Source organism: Pithys albifrons, chromosome 4, assembly GCF_047495875.1.
Source record: "Pithys albifrons albifrons isolate INPA30051 chromosome 4, PitAlb_v1, whole genome shotgun sequence".
NCBI lineage: Eukaryota > Metazoa > Chordata > Aves > Passeriformes > Thamnophilidae > Pithys > Pithys albifrons.
The window spans coordinates 73,004,839-73,022,191 of record NC_092461.1 but is presented as its reverse complement, the minus strand read 5'-3'; the positions used below and the strand labels follow the sequence as shown (position 1 = coordinate 73,022,191).

The 17,353-nt window shown below is 36.0% G+C and overlaps 1 protein-coding gene across 1 annotated transcript in view; it reads right to left on the bottom strand.

Annotated features, from left to right (window-relative positions):
- Nucleotides 1–14,056, bottom strand: part of LOC139671434 (coiled-coil domain-containing protein 178-like) — a 59,775-nt gene extending 45,719 nt beyond the window's left edge. Inside the window, 3 exon segments of the mRNA XM_071554260.1 lie at nucleotides 11,872–11,886; nucleotides 11,888–12,018; nucleotides 13,879–14,056. Of these exon segments, the coding sequence (XP_071410361.1) occupies nucleotides 11,872–11,886; nucleotides 11,888–12,018; nucleotides 13,879–14,056 (324 nt within the window).
- Nucleotides 14,057–17,353: the final 3,297 nt, after the last annotated feature.

Here is a 17,353-nt window from a genome sequence, read left to right as displayed (position 1 = left end):
CTTTTCTGCCTGCCACAGAACAAGCTAGACATTAAGAGATTTGATGCCTGGATGTGTCAATTATTCTTAGAACAACCCAGAGAGGGGTATTACTGGAATCCCAGCATGCAGAAGAAACACTAGAGTCATCGGGTAATATGAGGAGTGCTGGAAATGAGTTTGCTTAGGTGGAAGACAAAAAATAGGCATTATTTCAGTGGATCTGACGGAAGATCCACATCTGATAAGACAGTTCAAAAAGGGAAAATTTTCTTGGAGTCTTTGTTACTGCCTTTGTACAACCATTTTGAGCACCTTAGAAATGGAAAACCACACATTTGGAATCAATTAAAGCAAACACACAGAACTGTAGGAGGACAAGAAGAAACCCTTACGTTATCTGCTAGTTCACCAATACAGAAATCTGATTGCTATTGTTTATAATTATGTTTGAGTTTCTTTCTGACGTGTTACTTCAGCCAATTGCTCTCATCACCTCAAGGAAGTTAGGCATGCAGCCCTGACATCAGAAAAATAAGGATCATCCCTATCGCCATTACCAAGTTACCAAAAAAATTCCTGAAGGCAACCTTTGAAATACAAGAAAAAAGCTTCATAAGGTAAAGCAACAGACTAGATAGCCTTTCTTATAATTTTATACTCTCCAAGAACTGAGATAAATTGTCTGGCAATATAAGACCTGCGATCACCTAAGAATAGAGATAGAGCATTCTGCAATATGTGGAGAAAAAGAACTATTCAGAAAACTTCAGGCCATTAGAGTTAGCCAGAATTCCTTTGTAATGATATTACAAGAAATAATGGTACAGGACAAGATTACAAGACATTTAGAAATGGGTGATTTAGTTAGGGACAGAGAGCATGCATTAACACTAAAGGAAAATTGTGTTTGACAAACTAGCTTGACTCTGATTATTTTAATGTTCAGTTGTTGAAGGAATAAATTAATGTCTGCAGTTTATCTGATTTTCAAAACCATATTTGATATTTGCCATGAGAGAGACCTAGTTTACAAAGGGGAAATTTTAGGGAGTTATTAAATAGAGTAAAAATTATCTCAGGAAAATGAAAGAGCATGTAAATTAACAATAACACTTCAGGTGGAAAAACACGTACAATCAGCAGTCAATAAGCACCACTTTACCTGACCTATTACACAAATTGCACTGAAATCAATGTCAGGAATGGCTAGATTTAGTGATAAAACATATTAGGACTAACAAAACTGCATTGGATTACTGGGAAATAGATAGTAAAGCTGCATCAACAGTTTATCTCTGGAAATTAGATCAGTTCTGTTGTTTTTCCGTATTATGATTGCTCATTCCTACCTCCTTTTTTGCATTCAGTCACTCACTCTTCAGTTCAGCAAATCCTTATCAGAAACTGTGAATATTTTTTTAATTAAAAGTTAGGTAACTTTAAGATATTTATACAATTCCAACAAATGCTGAACCCCAGGTTAATCTATAGTGATTTGTGGGGATTCATACCCAAGAGCACGAATCAGTGTTCTACAGCTGGTCCCTAGAGAAGTGAATTTCTAGTCTAGATCATTGTTTCATTTCTGTCTGTCTTGTGGAAGCAACACACCACACTCCTGTCTTAAAGGCCTCTTCAATTAGGACATTTGATACAATTCCTCCAGACAAACAAGGGAAAGTGGTTTGCCTTATATTCTTTCAGTTTAGCTTCTAATAAAATACTTACCTTTATGCAACTCTAAAATTGTTCAGGAAGCACTCACAGGAAGTAGTTCTAAGACTACTTGTTTTAAGACACATTGATATATATATATTAATGCCACAAAAGGCTACGTAAGTACTATTTTAAAAAAACAAAACAAAACATGAGAGAGAGTAAGAGAATTTCCAACTCCATGGCAGTGTGTGAAGGTATGGGCCAGGGTATTGATGGTTCCAGCATCCACCCAGTGCCCAGCAGTGCACCCCCAGTTTGTCCTGCACAGGGGAGATGCAGGAGAAAGGGAGTTGACAGAGCTGTCATTTAGTGACAATGTGGCTGCAGGTGAAGCTGGTTTGCCAGGTTAGTGTTCAGCCATATCAGGTCTCCAGGCTGGTACCCAGAGCAGGCAGCATGAAGGAAGAGCTAGACTGCAGCTGCAGTAGTTTAAATTTGCTGAAGCTGTCATGGGACTGTGCTCTGAATGGCCCTATGCAAAGTGGGTAATATCTACACCTAGTAGTATTTTCAATGGGACACTTGTTGTGGTGGAATTCTGCATCCTACCACAGTCTATTCTCAGCTCAAATAGGTGTTGCCACTTCCTCTACCCCTCACTGCTCCTGGCTGTAACTGTGGAACTTTTCTGAAGGAGCTGAGGATCACTCACACCAAAACCATCCACCAATGAGAGGCTCACAGCCATCAATGTCTGATCAAATAAGTAGCAGCCATAGGTTACAAATAACTTAATTGTTTATATGTCACAGTGTGGGTGTTTTTTTAATTTGAAGGTTGACATGGCATGTGAGATTGATTGAAAGTTATATCCCTGCTGTTAAATACCAAGTAGCCATAAAAGGGAGGTGCTAGAATTTCACACCTCATTGAAGGATAGGGTTGTTTGCCAACCAGTTAAGTATTTAAGGGAACTTCTGAGTATAAAAAGAACCTTTATTCTAATAAAGCTTCACCTGGGTCGTGTGTTCCGCTTATTTCAAAGAAAATACTAAATCCATCTAGCTCTTCTAGAAGTTTTAAAAGATGAGTGACTCTAGCATGTAAGGTATAACACTTAGAGAGAGGAACATTCACAAAACCTAAACCACCAACATCCACCTTATTCAGAGGGAAGCAGAATGCTAGTTGAAGATGGGATTTGATATATATTTGCAGAGTAAATAGAGTAAATGTAGTTTTTCTTTTATTTTTAGTTAACATTATTTGTATCTGTGTTGTCACTTTTTAATATTCTCACTAAGAGCTGTTGAGATTCAAGCTAATTCCAGACAAGAAAAAAAATTTAAAGGAGGTGGGCAAAATAACTTTACTGAAGGGACAGTGACACTAAAACCAAGGCCTCTGGGACACCTTAAAAAGTGTTGTAGTATCCTACCACACCCTCAATATGCCCAGAGAGTAAGGAAAAGGCTTCCGTCTGTACTATTCAGGCCAGGTAGGAGCAGGAGAATCAGAAAAAGCAGAAGTAGCTGGCAGTGACTGTGAACAGCCTTAGAAGTTCCCTGACATGCAGTAATAATCTGAAGGAATAAAGGCTTGAGCCTTGAAAATCATGGAGAGACTGTTCTCCAAAATCTCAGGGTTAAGGGTTTTCAAGAAGTGGAAGACTCAAATTCATGTTCTCAATGTCTCATTTAGAGCAGAGATTTGAAAGAAGATGTCACCCCTTTCAGTTGTATGCCCACATCTGGGACCTATGTTATTTTGGAGTTTCTTCTTTCGGCATTACTGATGAAATGACTTCTTTCAGCATAATTTACTCAAAATTTATTTCAGGCCAGAATTCTACTGTTAGATAAACACCTTAATGACTATTTCAGCCTTTTTGCCTCCTTCAAAACTAATTATTCACAGTGTGTGACAATACAGTCAGAAATCAAGACAAACTTAACCAAGGATAATTTGTAACCTGGTCATTCAGGCAGGTGTTCTTGGGAAATGAGGAAATTTTATTTCCAAAAATATTACCAGGATACTTGAATCTGGGAGGCTACTGAGCACTTGAATTACTGAATTTAAATGGAGAAGTACTCTATGTCCCCTTGCTGGAAAATGTCAAATGCTCTCTCTAGATCTACCCATTGGTTTGCAAATTTATCTTGTTTCTAATCAAAAGAAACTTAAAATTTTCAGATGTTAAACTTTTGTTTTGTGCAACCTACAACACTTTTTTCCCTTTTTTCCCTTTGTCCAAAACTCTGAAAATCTTAGTTTTAGTTTGCCTAAAACAAATTTGAAGAATTCTTGGTATTTGTTTCTAACTAAAAGCTGACTTGCACAGCTCAGCTATGTTCATTGGTGGTAGAGCAAGAGGACAAAAGAATGCCCAGGATTTTTCTAGCAGAATCTGTTATTCTGGCTTTTTCTTCAGTTTACTTATTTGTAAATAATTACAGCTAATGTAGTGTAATAGTGCAGTTGACTCACTAATGCTGCAGTCCAGACACTGTAACCTCATTAGAGACTACTTTTAAATTTTCCAAGGGAGCAGAAGCAAAGTTCCTAGCATGGTAAATAAAGGCCAGTGCCAAAGCATGCTAGATTTGAAGAGGAATTTGACTCACTGACACTAGGAGATAGTAAAGGATTCAGAACATCATGTTAGTTTCCCTCATTCCCACCAGACATTGTTTTATGGACAGGAATAATTATCAACGATACTGCTACTTTTATATTTTCATCTGAAGACTCATCCTTCTCCTTTAACACATCTCTGTTCTTGAGAGTTAGCAGTACTTGAAAAATTTGGCATAAATCGATGTGCTGGTTTAAAGGTAAACCAGCAGGAGTAATTAACCCAAGTCAAAAGAGATTACAAGTCAAAGTTACAATTTACTAAAAAGATTACAATAAATACAATGATACAGCCCACCCCCCACCCTCCCACCCCCCAGTTTTAACCACAAAAGAGCAGATGTATAACCCAGCACCCTGGGGCACAAGCAGATTGGTGTTAGCCCCTGTGCTGAGCACCATGTGGTCTCCCTGAGTACAAAGTAAAAGGAAAGGAACACGTCTTGGTGAGGATGATGGTCAGAGCCCTGTTGAGGTTCTGGTCCTCCTCTGGATCCAACAAGTGGTACCAGAAGACCCCAAACCCCAAGGTTATATATGCTTAGGTTCTGATGTGAATGTCCAGTACCTCCCCCAGGACAAGGAATTTCATAATGGGTGATTTACTCTGTGAGTCATGGGATATTTTTGGAATCTTTGATGGCTCAATAGCAGACACACCCTCTCAGGCTGGGTGTGAAGGTGCTAATGCCTCCCTGGAGGCGAGTTATCACACATGAGTCATTGATGTGAAGACAGGAACTCTTCCCTACCTCACAGGGTTCTCTAACACCCAGCTTGTAGCCTGAGGGGTCAGGTGTGCTCTGGGCAGCTGCTGTAAACAATCCATTATTAACAATTCATCAGAAATTACATACAAGGTGTAGAAGACACAGTTTTGGTTACACTCACAAAGTGATAAACTGATTCTGGCCACTATAACTAGGACAATCTACCTAGCAAAGACTTTAACTGGTCCTGCACTGGCACCAGCAGCACATGAATTCCTCTTTGTTTTTCTATCACTTCAAAATCAGGTTCTCTGGACACCTTTCAGACCACTTGGTTCTCTGCGCATGTGTTTTTGTATTTTATTGGCTGATGACATTTTAAAAATAATCCTTAAAAGGTCTTAGTGGTTAACCTTACACATGGTAAGAAAAGATCTGTCAACTTTCAGTGAACAATAGTGATCACATTATTTCCAAAGCAGGATATGTTTATGATACACAAGGAAGGTGTAGCACTCTCAAGTGGAGCACTGAATGCCAGAGCAGGTTGATGCATGACATATACCAAAAGAGTCTAAGCCGTTTAGTTACTCTTTGTTGTGAGATAGGTCTTTTGCATGAGATCTTGACCCTTGTTGTCATAATGTTAATGAGGCCTTCAACCAAATCTGCATTAGGCTATTTTCTGTGTCTTTGTGAAAATTACTGATTTGGAAAGCTAATGTGAGTCATAGCATGCATCACTTTCTTTCATTGTTTCAGGGGATAAAATGATTCTTCTTTCTCATCCAAATTTCTGTTTAAGAGTGAGCCAACTCATTTTAAAGTTAATCTTTAAGATTTATCATTGAGATGATGGGTAGCCATAGTACTGTCAATTTTTGTAATATTCTTTATCCTCAATACATGAGACAGCAATTCTACCTGCTCTTCTCTGAAGATGGGATATTATCTATCTATACAAACTTGAAAAAAACCACTGCTGACAGCTTTGATAGTTTCCTTGAGATGGTTTCTGACATAGAATTACATTCCCCATGCAAATTTCTCCTTTTATGAATCCTCTAGGAAATTATTTAGATAATTACTGTAAACTATAGAGCATGTAGTACGATTGGAGCTGTCCAGCACACTGTTGGAACTTTTTTCCCCATTCCAAATTAAAAGGATTTTTTTAATGAAACAAAAGCCTGCAATGTTGTACCCCCAGCACTCCCCTCCAAAGTACTAGCAACAGACATTCAACAGTCGGTTGAGAATTATTTTGTCAAACTATTTCTGGCCAATTGTAGCTGAAACCATTCTTGCTGATTCATGCTACTATAATCCTTTCAGGGAAGAAAGGTTTAAGAAGGTGCAACTCAAAGTCTTTACCAGTTTCTAGGATAACACTTTGCATAACAAGACACATTGATCTTATATGTTAAACTATTAAGAAGTTTTTGGTTTTTTTTTCAAGCAAACAAGCATGTATGTAGAGCTAAAAAGACTTTAACAGAAGTACCCTTACTGTAAGGCATTCAGGATGATTTACAGTGTAGGTGTGCTTTATATTACTGAAAGATTTTAATAACTGTTTATGAGCTAAAAAGGAAAGCAAAAATATGATTATTAATAATTTAGAGCATTTTTTGGTTGGTTGTTGCGAGTTTTTTTTGTCAGTTATTAAGTGCTAAGTCAAGTTACTTTGTCACCAAATATTTTTATAAGGGATTTTCAAGATTAAGCTGTAACACTGTGACCTTAATGATTCTCTTAATGTAAGTTTGAAGTAAATGTGAATGAACATGAATTTATGTAGCTAATAAGGGTGCAAATCTTGAACTATTAATCCATGCAGTTAAAAACTAAAATATAAAGTAGATAAAATAAGATATAGATATTTTTGAACATTTGAACATTTCTTCAGGAAGTTGTTAATAACTCTGGAATTATTCAACCTGGCTACTTTACATGTAAATAAGAGAAAGAAACCAAAAACTTGAAAGAAAAAGCCAAAACAATTTAATAATGGAAGCTATTCTGCCTACTCATTCTGCTTTTTTTGATTAGATCAATTTGTGATTCAGTAATAATTGTAACATCTCTGTAAAGTGTTACAGAACAAGTGTTATGTTATGGGCAAGTCAGCCCACATACATAGATTTCTCAGTAAAAAAATCTCACAAAACAGGATCAGGGTAAAATTTACTTCCTAAGTGAAGTGCGTTGCAAAACTTGTGTAAGCCAAATCTCCTTCTTAAGCAGTGTTTTCATGGATATATAAAATAAGACAGATGATCAGACACAGCAGCTGACCAAGGAACGATCAGCCTCATACCAGGCCTTTCCTGCAATTTGTGCACACAGGCATAATAATGTTAATATATGTAATAGAAGAGATTGTCCAGAACTGTTAACAATGTCCATCTCTTTCTGCTTTGTTTAGTAAAACAGAGGTGCTTCCGCAGTCCCTCTTTTCCAATTCTCTTCAGTCTGGAAGAACTGTAAGGATGCGGGGATTAAAAAAGAAAACAATGATTCTTTCTGATTAAAGGTAGAATCTGTTAGGATATAATGAAAAAACCCCCAAACCCAACAGTCATTAAGATAAAACCTTCTAGTGGAAGAAGTGAGCTCACACAAGTTTTTTTTGAGTATTTGTTTCTAAGTAAAGTTAATGATATACTGCAGTACAACACATGGAAGAAAAAAATCTCTATTGATTAAATTATTTGATGTTTTAGAAAAGATGATTTTTTTTATTTGGCTGATACCCAATAACTCAAAGGCTGACACAACCTTCTCAGCATCAACTCATCTCAATAACACTGAAAGAATATTTGATCTACAGTCAAAACTGCTGGTTTTGTGCATCAAGGTCTGGTGCCCAAAGGCATCCCCATCTATGTTCCCTCTGTTTAAAAACTATGTACTGTAAGAAGTCTGAGCCACTATGACTACTAATACTTCAATTTATCTCATTTTTCTAAGACCACAGGTGGCACTGAGGCCTTTTAAAACAACAGGGACACTATTTTAAAACTGTCATATCCCAGATGAGAAATGCACTACAGGCAGAAACATCCAAGAGGGCTCAGATACATGCATGAGAAAGACATGAAAAAATGTTATCTATAAAAGCACAAAAGAACTTCACTTGACTTGCACGACTTTTTGTATCAAGCATGCTACAGCAGACTTTTGATTCTAATATGAAACTATAGTAAGGATCATTGCACTAATGCATGAGGATTTGTGATAATGTTGCAGAAATTTTACTGTCAAAACTGAACTGCAGTGTAATGACTTTTGTTATCCTGGTTTCTAATAACTATTCAGCATGAATCGACCCTACGTATGTTTTACTGCAATAATATGTCAGTTATTCAGAAAGGAAAAAAAAAAGACAACAAAAAGAAACAGGAATCAATAAACCTCCTCCCCCCAGAATGTTACTATTACCTGGCCACCTGAAGATAACATGCTGCATACTAGAACAAATATTTCACTTATATTTTAAAGCAATTATAGCGTGCATTTTAGTTTTTAGATAAAAGTTATGTGAGAAAAACCAAATATCCATGTTTTGTAAGACAATGCCACTTGCCGTATTAAGGAGAGATACAATAAATAGGTTCTTAACTTATAATGACATGTCTTACCTTTATATTTGGGAATCTTCTTTCATTCAACTATGAGAACAAAAGCTGATGTCTACAGCACAGCCACTGACACATTAGCACAACACATTGGAAATACGAAATTTTGCTCATTGAATATGTTTTCTAAGATTATTCAGTACAAAAAGAAAGATATGGTAAATAACTGGATTTTTTTTAAATAGTCATATTCCTGGTGAGAATATGCTAGCCCACTGAGATTTCAAAAGAAACTGTTTTTATATATTTGCAGGGAAGAAGCTGTATTAAGCAAGAATTTGTCACTGTCTACCACATAAAGACCAATCTAGAAATCTTTTACACAGAGGATTTTGCCACACCCAAATACGAATGTACAAACTAATAACCTATCAACACCAAAAAACCAAACAAACCCCACCACAACACCTACACTGAAACCCAAATGTTTAGGGAAAGTATTAGGTACTTAATAGAAAGTATTTAAATCTAATATCAAGACCTATTACAGTTTATTCCAAAATCATCTTAAAAAATGAAAAGGTGTGATCTGTGTTATAATGAAGCTATGCACATTCACCATGACAGATATCCCATTGATCAGTGGAAGGCATAGTTGCAAGGGATATGTAAAGAATTTCTTTGTGGAGGGAAGTGTTGTTTCAGGGAATAAACTACCAGGAAAAACAAATTGAGAACCAGAGTATCTCAGGATAAAGAACTACAGGGAAATTATGTTCTTTTTTCAGAATGATGTTTGATCAAAATAAACATTAGAATCATAGCATCATAGAATGGTTTGGGTTGGGTTGGAAGGGACCTTAAAAATCAGCTAGTTCCAATCCCTCTGTCATGGACTATCCATTAGATCAGGTTGTTCAAAGCCCCACGAGGCTTAGTCTGGAACACTTTATGAGTGTTTCCAGTTAAAATGAAGACAACTTAAAAAAACCCAACAAAACAACAAAACAAAAACAGGAACAAGAGAAGCAATTTTCCTTTTACATTGCTACTTACAAAAATTGGCTTCTAATTTTGAGTAATTATATATATAGGGAAGAAATTTCTCAGGAATTAAGTAGGGATGAACTCAGTTTCTTCTTGAATGTTCATGTCATTGAACTACTGCACGTTTATATCAGAGCAGCAAGAAAAGTCATTCCTTTGACACTCCTCCAGAACTGATTTTCTGTTGTTGCTGTAATTCACATGTTAGTAAAAAACTAAGAAGAAAATATATCTTGGTGTGAGAGGTGGTGTATGTAATCAACATGTTTTTTTGTTCTTTTGTCATAATTCCTAAATCCTTTTTTTATGTGAGAATGGTAGGAATATTTTAACAGTTAGAGCGCTTGGTCATTTAACAAACCAAAGAGTTAACAAAAATGAAATTATATTAAGTTGTCTCTGTAACCCTTAAATTAATATTGTGAAGAGAATTTCTCTTCTTCATACACATACCACTGCTGAATGACACAGAGAACTGTCCAAAGTTCTAAGCATTGCCATTACTAATTCCTACCACAAGCTTGGCACATGGATTGTAATGATGATTATAAGTTCCTATAGAATAGTAACACCCTCATAACCATTTTCTTCATAAACAAGATTTTAAAAAGCCAAGAAAATTATTATATAGCAATGCTAATGAAACCAGATCCTGTTGGTATTGCATTGCTATTTTGCTATATTTTACTATGTTTATTTTATTGTATTCAAATTGAGGAGGAAAAAAGCAATAATATATGCCAACTCATTTGCAATTTTCTTTTGCTTCCAGACTACATCATTGAGACGCATGATAATATCATCCATACTTTGTCCAGAAGAGGTAAACTGTTGAGTGTAAAATCTGTTTTGCAAATATTACCGACAACTATTAAATTTTGAGAATGTGGAAGACAGATATTCTTACATGCAAAGAAATTAAAGGTCCGGCTGATAAACTTACACAGATATATTTCTCCGTAGAAAGTCTGGAAGACAGTATGCCCTAATTCTTCATTCAGAAAAAAACCCCCTACTTTAAATTCCTGGTATAATACAGCTCTTTTAAGAAAACATTTCAATACTCGTAGCATTGCCACTGTTATCATACCAACATGACATAATTTACACTCACTTGGTGAAGAAAGATAGGCAACAATTTCTTCTGCTTTTTATATTTTAAATCTCCAACTTTTTCTCCAAAGATGGTTATCTCTTTTTATGGCTTAAAAAGAGTTCTGTTCTGAAATATATAGTCAATAAGAACATCTTGGAAGGGTTGTTCTTATTTAGATTTGTCAGGAGCAAATTGAATTCAGGGAATTTTAAAATGCAAGATTAACTGCAGTAAAATGACAAAATGAGCAATGGATGAAGTTGTGGGTATAAGACATAGAATGGGTTGCTAAAAATAAAATACTAGCAAATAACCCGAGTTTTAAATCTAATGAACTTATTTGAATATACTGTACTTCTAGAAAATGGACCAAAATACCAATATATCAGAACCTGATTCATCCATATGACCTGAGTTAAAAGAGGTTCTTACCTGAAATTGTTTGATGGGAAGGTAAGGTCTGATAGTGACTTAAATGCATATTAATTTTCAGAAACTTAGAAGTTGAAGGCAATCAAGGAATAACCTGAATAAAATACCTGAACAATATTTTTACTTGATTACAGTTGGTACTGAAAGGCTTTTATTTTGAGAGCTATGTATATAACCACAAGGAAAAGAAACAGGAAATATTTTTCTGTCAATTGGCATTAAAGAATCTGTCTTTTAAGATGTATCTAATGACTCAATAAAACGCTATACCTGGCCACTATACCTTTGCCATGGAAGATCAAAAAACTAGATTTTACCTGTTTTGATTTTCACTTGAATGTTTTCTAAATTAAAGGCTTATAGAGTCTGACTGTAAATGTCATAACGCACAATTAGCAGAAAAAGTGTTTTATGGAGATATGCAACAGTAAAGAAAATTTTAATTACTGCATAATATACTTATATACAAAAATAAATACATTTCAGATACAAAAGTGGAATATATGAATAATGTATTTTGAAAACCTTACATGAACTGCTCTGTAAAAACAAGCAAATACCCCACCACAGCAAGCAAGCAAGCAAAAAGTGAAAATATGAAAGTGTGAAATATCCAAGAAGAAAAGAAGAATTCAGGTGATAGGTATTATTGCAAGTATTCTAATGTTATAAATACCTGTGTCAAATGAATTTTAGAGATGAGATAATGAGCAATATTAGCACTTACCTGCTGATGGTCTCTTAACTGCAGCTTCCACCCTGATACTATTGTCATAGAATACTGTGAGATCTTTATTGTTTAAGTAGTAGTTATGAAAGATTATATATTCTTGAACTAACCAGAGATTTTCCTTAATGATTTGATCCAGAGCAGCTTAAAGAGAAAAGTAAATGATTACACTTATTGCCAAACACCTTTCTAAAAATTACTGGTCACTTCCAAAATTTCCCTGACTCATTCACTTATGAACATCTGGAAAAGATAGATGACAAGACTAGAGCCCTAGTGAAACAAATGAGAAAACTGAAAATGATTTTGTGTGGTTAGGATTTTTTTGAATATATTTTTAGTAAAGTACATGTTATTAATAAATGAATTGTACAGAAAATAATTATGTAAATAGTCACATTGGAAACTACTAAATAGAACACATCCACTATCTTACTACAGAAGACCTTTTTGCATAGAAATTATATTGTCTTAAGTGCCGGAGAATACATCAAATTCATTCATACATTCTACTTTTCCTAGCTCTCATTTCCCAATTTGTTTGTAAAGATGACACAATGCAATACTCTTGTGTTTTCTTAATGATGTTAATGTTTTCGATTAGACTAAATTGATTTTAAAGACTAATATATTTTTTTACTCTCATAAATTTATGTATGTTGCTGCCAGTTGTATTTGGGAGGTATTTCTCTTAAGAACATCTGCACATGACAAGGTGGAGGACAGGAGTGTTTACAATTAAGAGATTGTATAGAAGTTTGAGTCAGATAATTAAGCCCAAATGTTCATGTGGTGAGTGCCTGCCCTAATCTAAGGCAATGTTTTAAAGTCTTCTAATGCAAAAATCAGAGTCTAAAAGCTATTAAAGATAGAGGAGTCTGCTTAAGAATCCATTTCATACAGAGGACTGTATGTAATCCCATTTGCAGAACCATGTGTACCCTTGCAGAAAAGCAGAGCTAGCAGAACCACTAGAGCAGTTGGAGCAAATGTCACCATCGTCTGCTCCCTGGATGGAGCCTGTTGGCCCAGCAGGAGCAAGGGCAGCCCTCTGGCTTGACAATCTGAAACCGTGAGTGAAATACTACCACAGGCAGTGGGGGACAACCACCTGTCCCAATAGTTGACTCACCCAAATCCAGAGAAAGGAAATGTAAATAATTTTGGCTTATTTTTGAGAGAAGAATATTACATGCCATCAGTTTACCTGTCTGCTGCTCTTCTCCCCTTCAACAGATAATGATCTAAGTGAAAAGATGCGAGGCAGAAAAAAAAAAATATTTTGAGCCTAAAGGAGTTTAGATTAATTTTCCCACACTCAAACCACCATTTTTATGCAAATCATAAAAAAAACCCTGTTGCTGCTGGACAAGCTGTCTTTGGGAAGGTAGCATAAATACATACTGGGAAGATTTCTGAAAAAACAAATATTTCAGCCTTATACTACAGCTACAAGTTTTCCCAGAACCCGGGAGGTCGAGGGAAATTTGATAAAATTTAGACCATGTATCTCCTATATCTCTGAAAGAAATCTTGTGAATTAGTAAACTAATAAAGTCTGGGTTCTTCTGGGGTCCCAGTGTATAATACTGAAGAATCATATGTTTTCTGAACCTGTTCCCAAGCGGGTAATTTAGTGTCTCACCTTTTAAAGACAAAACTATCCAAGGGAGAAAGAAACATGCCTGAATGAGTCCCTAGCCATAACTTGGAACTACATGAATTTGGAGTGTTTCCAAGACAGATAGAATATTAGCAAAGATTTTACACCTTTTACTATGCAATGTTTTAATCAAAGGGATATTCTCTTTTGTTTCTGTATTTACATTGATGCCTTAACAGAGAGAGAGACAGCAGAAAACAAGACTCCAGCCAACTTAGTGTAGGATAAGATAAAAGGGTAGATCCTTTAATGTCCAGGTCTAGGGCCTTCAGGAATATATGTTGATGCACCTCATATCCTGAGACTGATTTCATGGTTTTTATAATAATGTCCATCCAAACCCCTGTTCACCCATCCCCTTGGTCCAGCGTCATCCCGCCTCTGGCACACCTCATCAGGAATTGAGTCTGGGGGAGAGTGGGACTCTCTCTTCATCATCCTTCTCTTCCTCGTAGCACGCAGGGCTTCTTGGAGGCCTTCCAGTGTTTTGAGCTTCGAGGTCAGTATGCCCATGTTCATGTCTCATAGCACAGCCCTTAATATATTATTCAGCCTTCTACCTCGAAAAGAAGTCTAAACAGTTGAAGGAAATTTTAGGGATTGATATGGGTTCGGGGTTAGTATGCATAAAAATTGGACTTAAGCTGCTAGATATACTGGTATACTAAAATCTACATTTTACTACAATAACTTCTAAAATCTGTGAAAATTAAAAATCAAAAATAGAAAAAACCCTGAGGCATCAATACAAAATTTCTAAAATCTTTGCCTAGAAGCTAATCGTGGTTATGCAATGAAATCTAAAAATTCTTCCTGTACAGAACTGTCAATCTCTACATCATTAAAATATTATAATGCTATGTCTTCAGACTCAAAAGGACAGATAACTAGTGAAGAAGATGTGATTATATTCTTTAATCTTTGAGGAGCAGTTAAACCTGTTTTTCAGGCTTCCTTTGCAAATACAGGATGCTTGATGTTAGTATGGGTACATTCAATACCTGCAAACAAGTAATGTTTTGAGCATTGCATTACTTTCACATCTATAACGAATATGGGAAGATGACAGAAAAGTTTGCTTGTAGACTACGAACATCAATATAGTAATTTCCACCAATATAGATACCCTACTACAAAACCAGTGAAGTATTACTGCTTTGTATGATTTAAAATGGTCCAGACATTTTGAGAATGAATAGTAATATACCAATGAAAACAACAGCTTTCTCCAGATAAGACTCAGTGGTTATGTCTATATGGCCCGTTATGCTTGTTGTCCAGTCCCCAAAATTGTTTCATTCCATAGCTTATGTCAGCTGAGACAAATAAAGTGAAATGGTTATTTTTCTCTAACTCACTCCTCTAAAAGACAAGCTGAGGTTCAGAAGGTGAAAAGCACACAACCTTTAAATACCTGATTGTCACTCATTGACGTTTTTACAGAGGATTTCCCAGAATGTAGGCAGAAAAATAAAGTCTTAAAGAGCATTCTGTCTTTATGAAAGACATGAAGTGGTGAAACTGTGACCAAACTTTTCATGCCAGAATATAAACTGTAGCTCTTTCTACTGTCCCAGGAAAACAGGGATATGAATGTCAAAAATGGTTGCAAGATATACAAGTAGATGTTTCTGACACTTGTTTTTTGTTTTATCTCTAGCACTTAAACTTCTGGATTTGTAGGTCTGAGAACTAATATAAAGCACCATGATTCTTGTGCTTCCTCTTTTACTCCTTAGCAAAACTTGATCAAAGGCTTCTGGTACATAAGACTTTGCCTAGTGGTACTTTTGAGGTCTTCAAACATTCTGGAAATTGCATTCAAAATATGGAAAGAAATTTTCCACATTTGTACATTCAAATGAAGTTACTTTTTTTGAATGGAAAACACCCTATAATTCAGGGGAATTTCTTGATGGCTCTTACCTGAAATGAAACCTCAGTCACAGCATAGAGAAACAAAACAAAGTGGCAAAGACCATATGACGAACAAATGAAAGAAGATAATTCGTTGCACCATGTATACTTAAGGTGTATAGATTCTTGTTAATATCAAAAACTTACAGATATTTAAAAGGGACATAGAATGTCTACTAGGAAAACCAATGACTTTGTGTTGCAAGGAATCCAAGAACTATTTTATGGTTCCATGTAGAGAATTGTAGAGGCAAATCTTAAGATCAATGGTTTTGTCCACATAATGATATACCCATAAACATGATATAAATCCCGGTGGTTTACAGGGTCAATTGTCATTTCAAATGGTCACTCTGACAGCAGTGTTTTATTTGAAAGAGAAGAACAATTGATTTTGACAACCAGGTGCATCAGCACAATAAGCTAATTATTAAAGGATCTATTTTAATTGGCTATACTACTTACACTTGATGTTGTGAGGAATGAAATTGATTTCCCCAGACAGGAATGATGGTTTCTTTTGTAGGCATAAAGTATTCTGTTCATAACATGAACACCAAAATAAGAAATAACTTATCTTAAAATTACTGTGTCCAAGTAATCATCTGCCCCTCAGACTCCACAGAGCTTCCCCAGAGGAGCTCAGCAATGTCTTTTCCACTAGCGTCTGTTACGCATCAAATGTGTTCCTTCCCAGAGCATGTTGATTTAGCAAGTGCCACAAGGTCATTGTAATAGAGCTGACAAGTCTCCCAGCTTTGGCAAAGAAAGTTATTGTAAAACAAGCATGAAGTGTTGGGGTTTTACTCCTTAGCTGAGAGTCGACTAACGCTTGTCAGAAAAATAGTTTGGGTGCTGTAAGTCACAGAAGGTACAAGAGAATTTGAGTTGATATAATCAGTGATTCACTTTCCTTACTTCTGATCTTCTGTTCATGCTGCAACCAGCATTTGATGTTTGATAATTTGTGCACCAAGGATCACACAGCTACTCAGTAAATCTCTGAACTGCAGCCCTTTTAGGGTACACAGTGCAAACAGCTGAGCCCTGCTTGAACAAGCTCTAACATGAGTTGGGGGATTTATGTTCTTGATATTGCATACTGATCTAATACAGATTTTGATGGTCTCTGAGGTCTTCCCCTGCATACTCAGCCGAAGGTAAAAAAAATCCACATAGTCCACAGTTGCTGAAACTAACTCTTCATCTGAAAGACAATATCCTTTTACATCTGTGGCATGAATTTTTCTGTATTATGTTTGGGAGGAACTTTAGAAAATACATGCTAAATTATAGACATAGACTGACAGAGGAAAGTGAGAGATCATATTTTTGAATAATTTGCTAGAGAACATTTGGAATAAATTAATTATTTGTTCAATTAGAACATGGTGTAAAATGTTTTCTGACAAATTGCATTTTTCCTCTCTGCAAACTGAAATAACAGTAACTACAAGTAGCCTTTCACTGTGTGCTGGTTTAAAGGTAAACTAGCAGGAGAAATGAACCCGACTCAAGAGACTACCAGTCAGAGTTACAGTTTACTAAAAAGATTATGATAAATACAAATATAAAAATGGGTTTAACCCACAAAAGAACAGACGTATCACCCAGCACCCTGGGGCACAAACAGAATGGTGTTCGTTAGCCCCTGTGCTAAATGCCATGAGGTCCACCTGAGCAGAAAGTAAAAGGAAAAACCTACTGGTGAGGATGACGGTCCCAGTCTGGTTGAGAGTGGCAGTCACAGTCCTGTTGAGGTTCTGGTCCTCCTCTGGATTCAATGAGTGGTACCAGAAGTCTCAAACCCTCAATATTACATATGCTTAGGTTCAGGCATGAATGCCCAATACCACCTCCAGGGTGAGGAGTTTCACAATGGGTGATTTACTCTGGGAG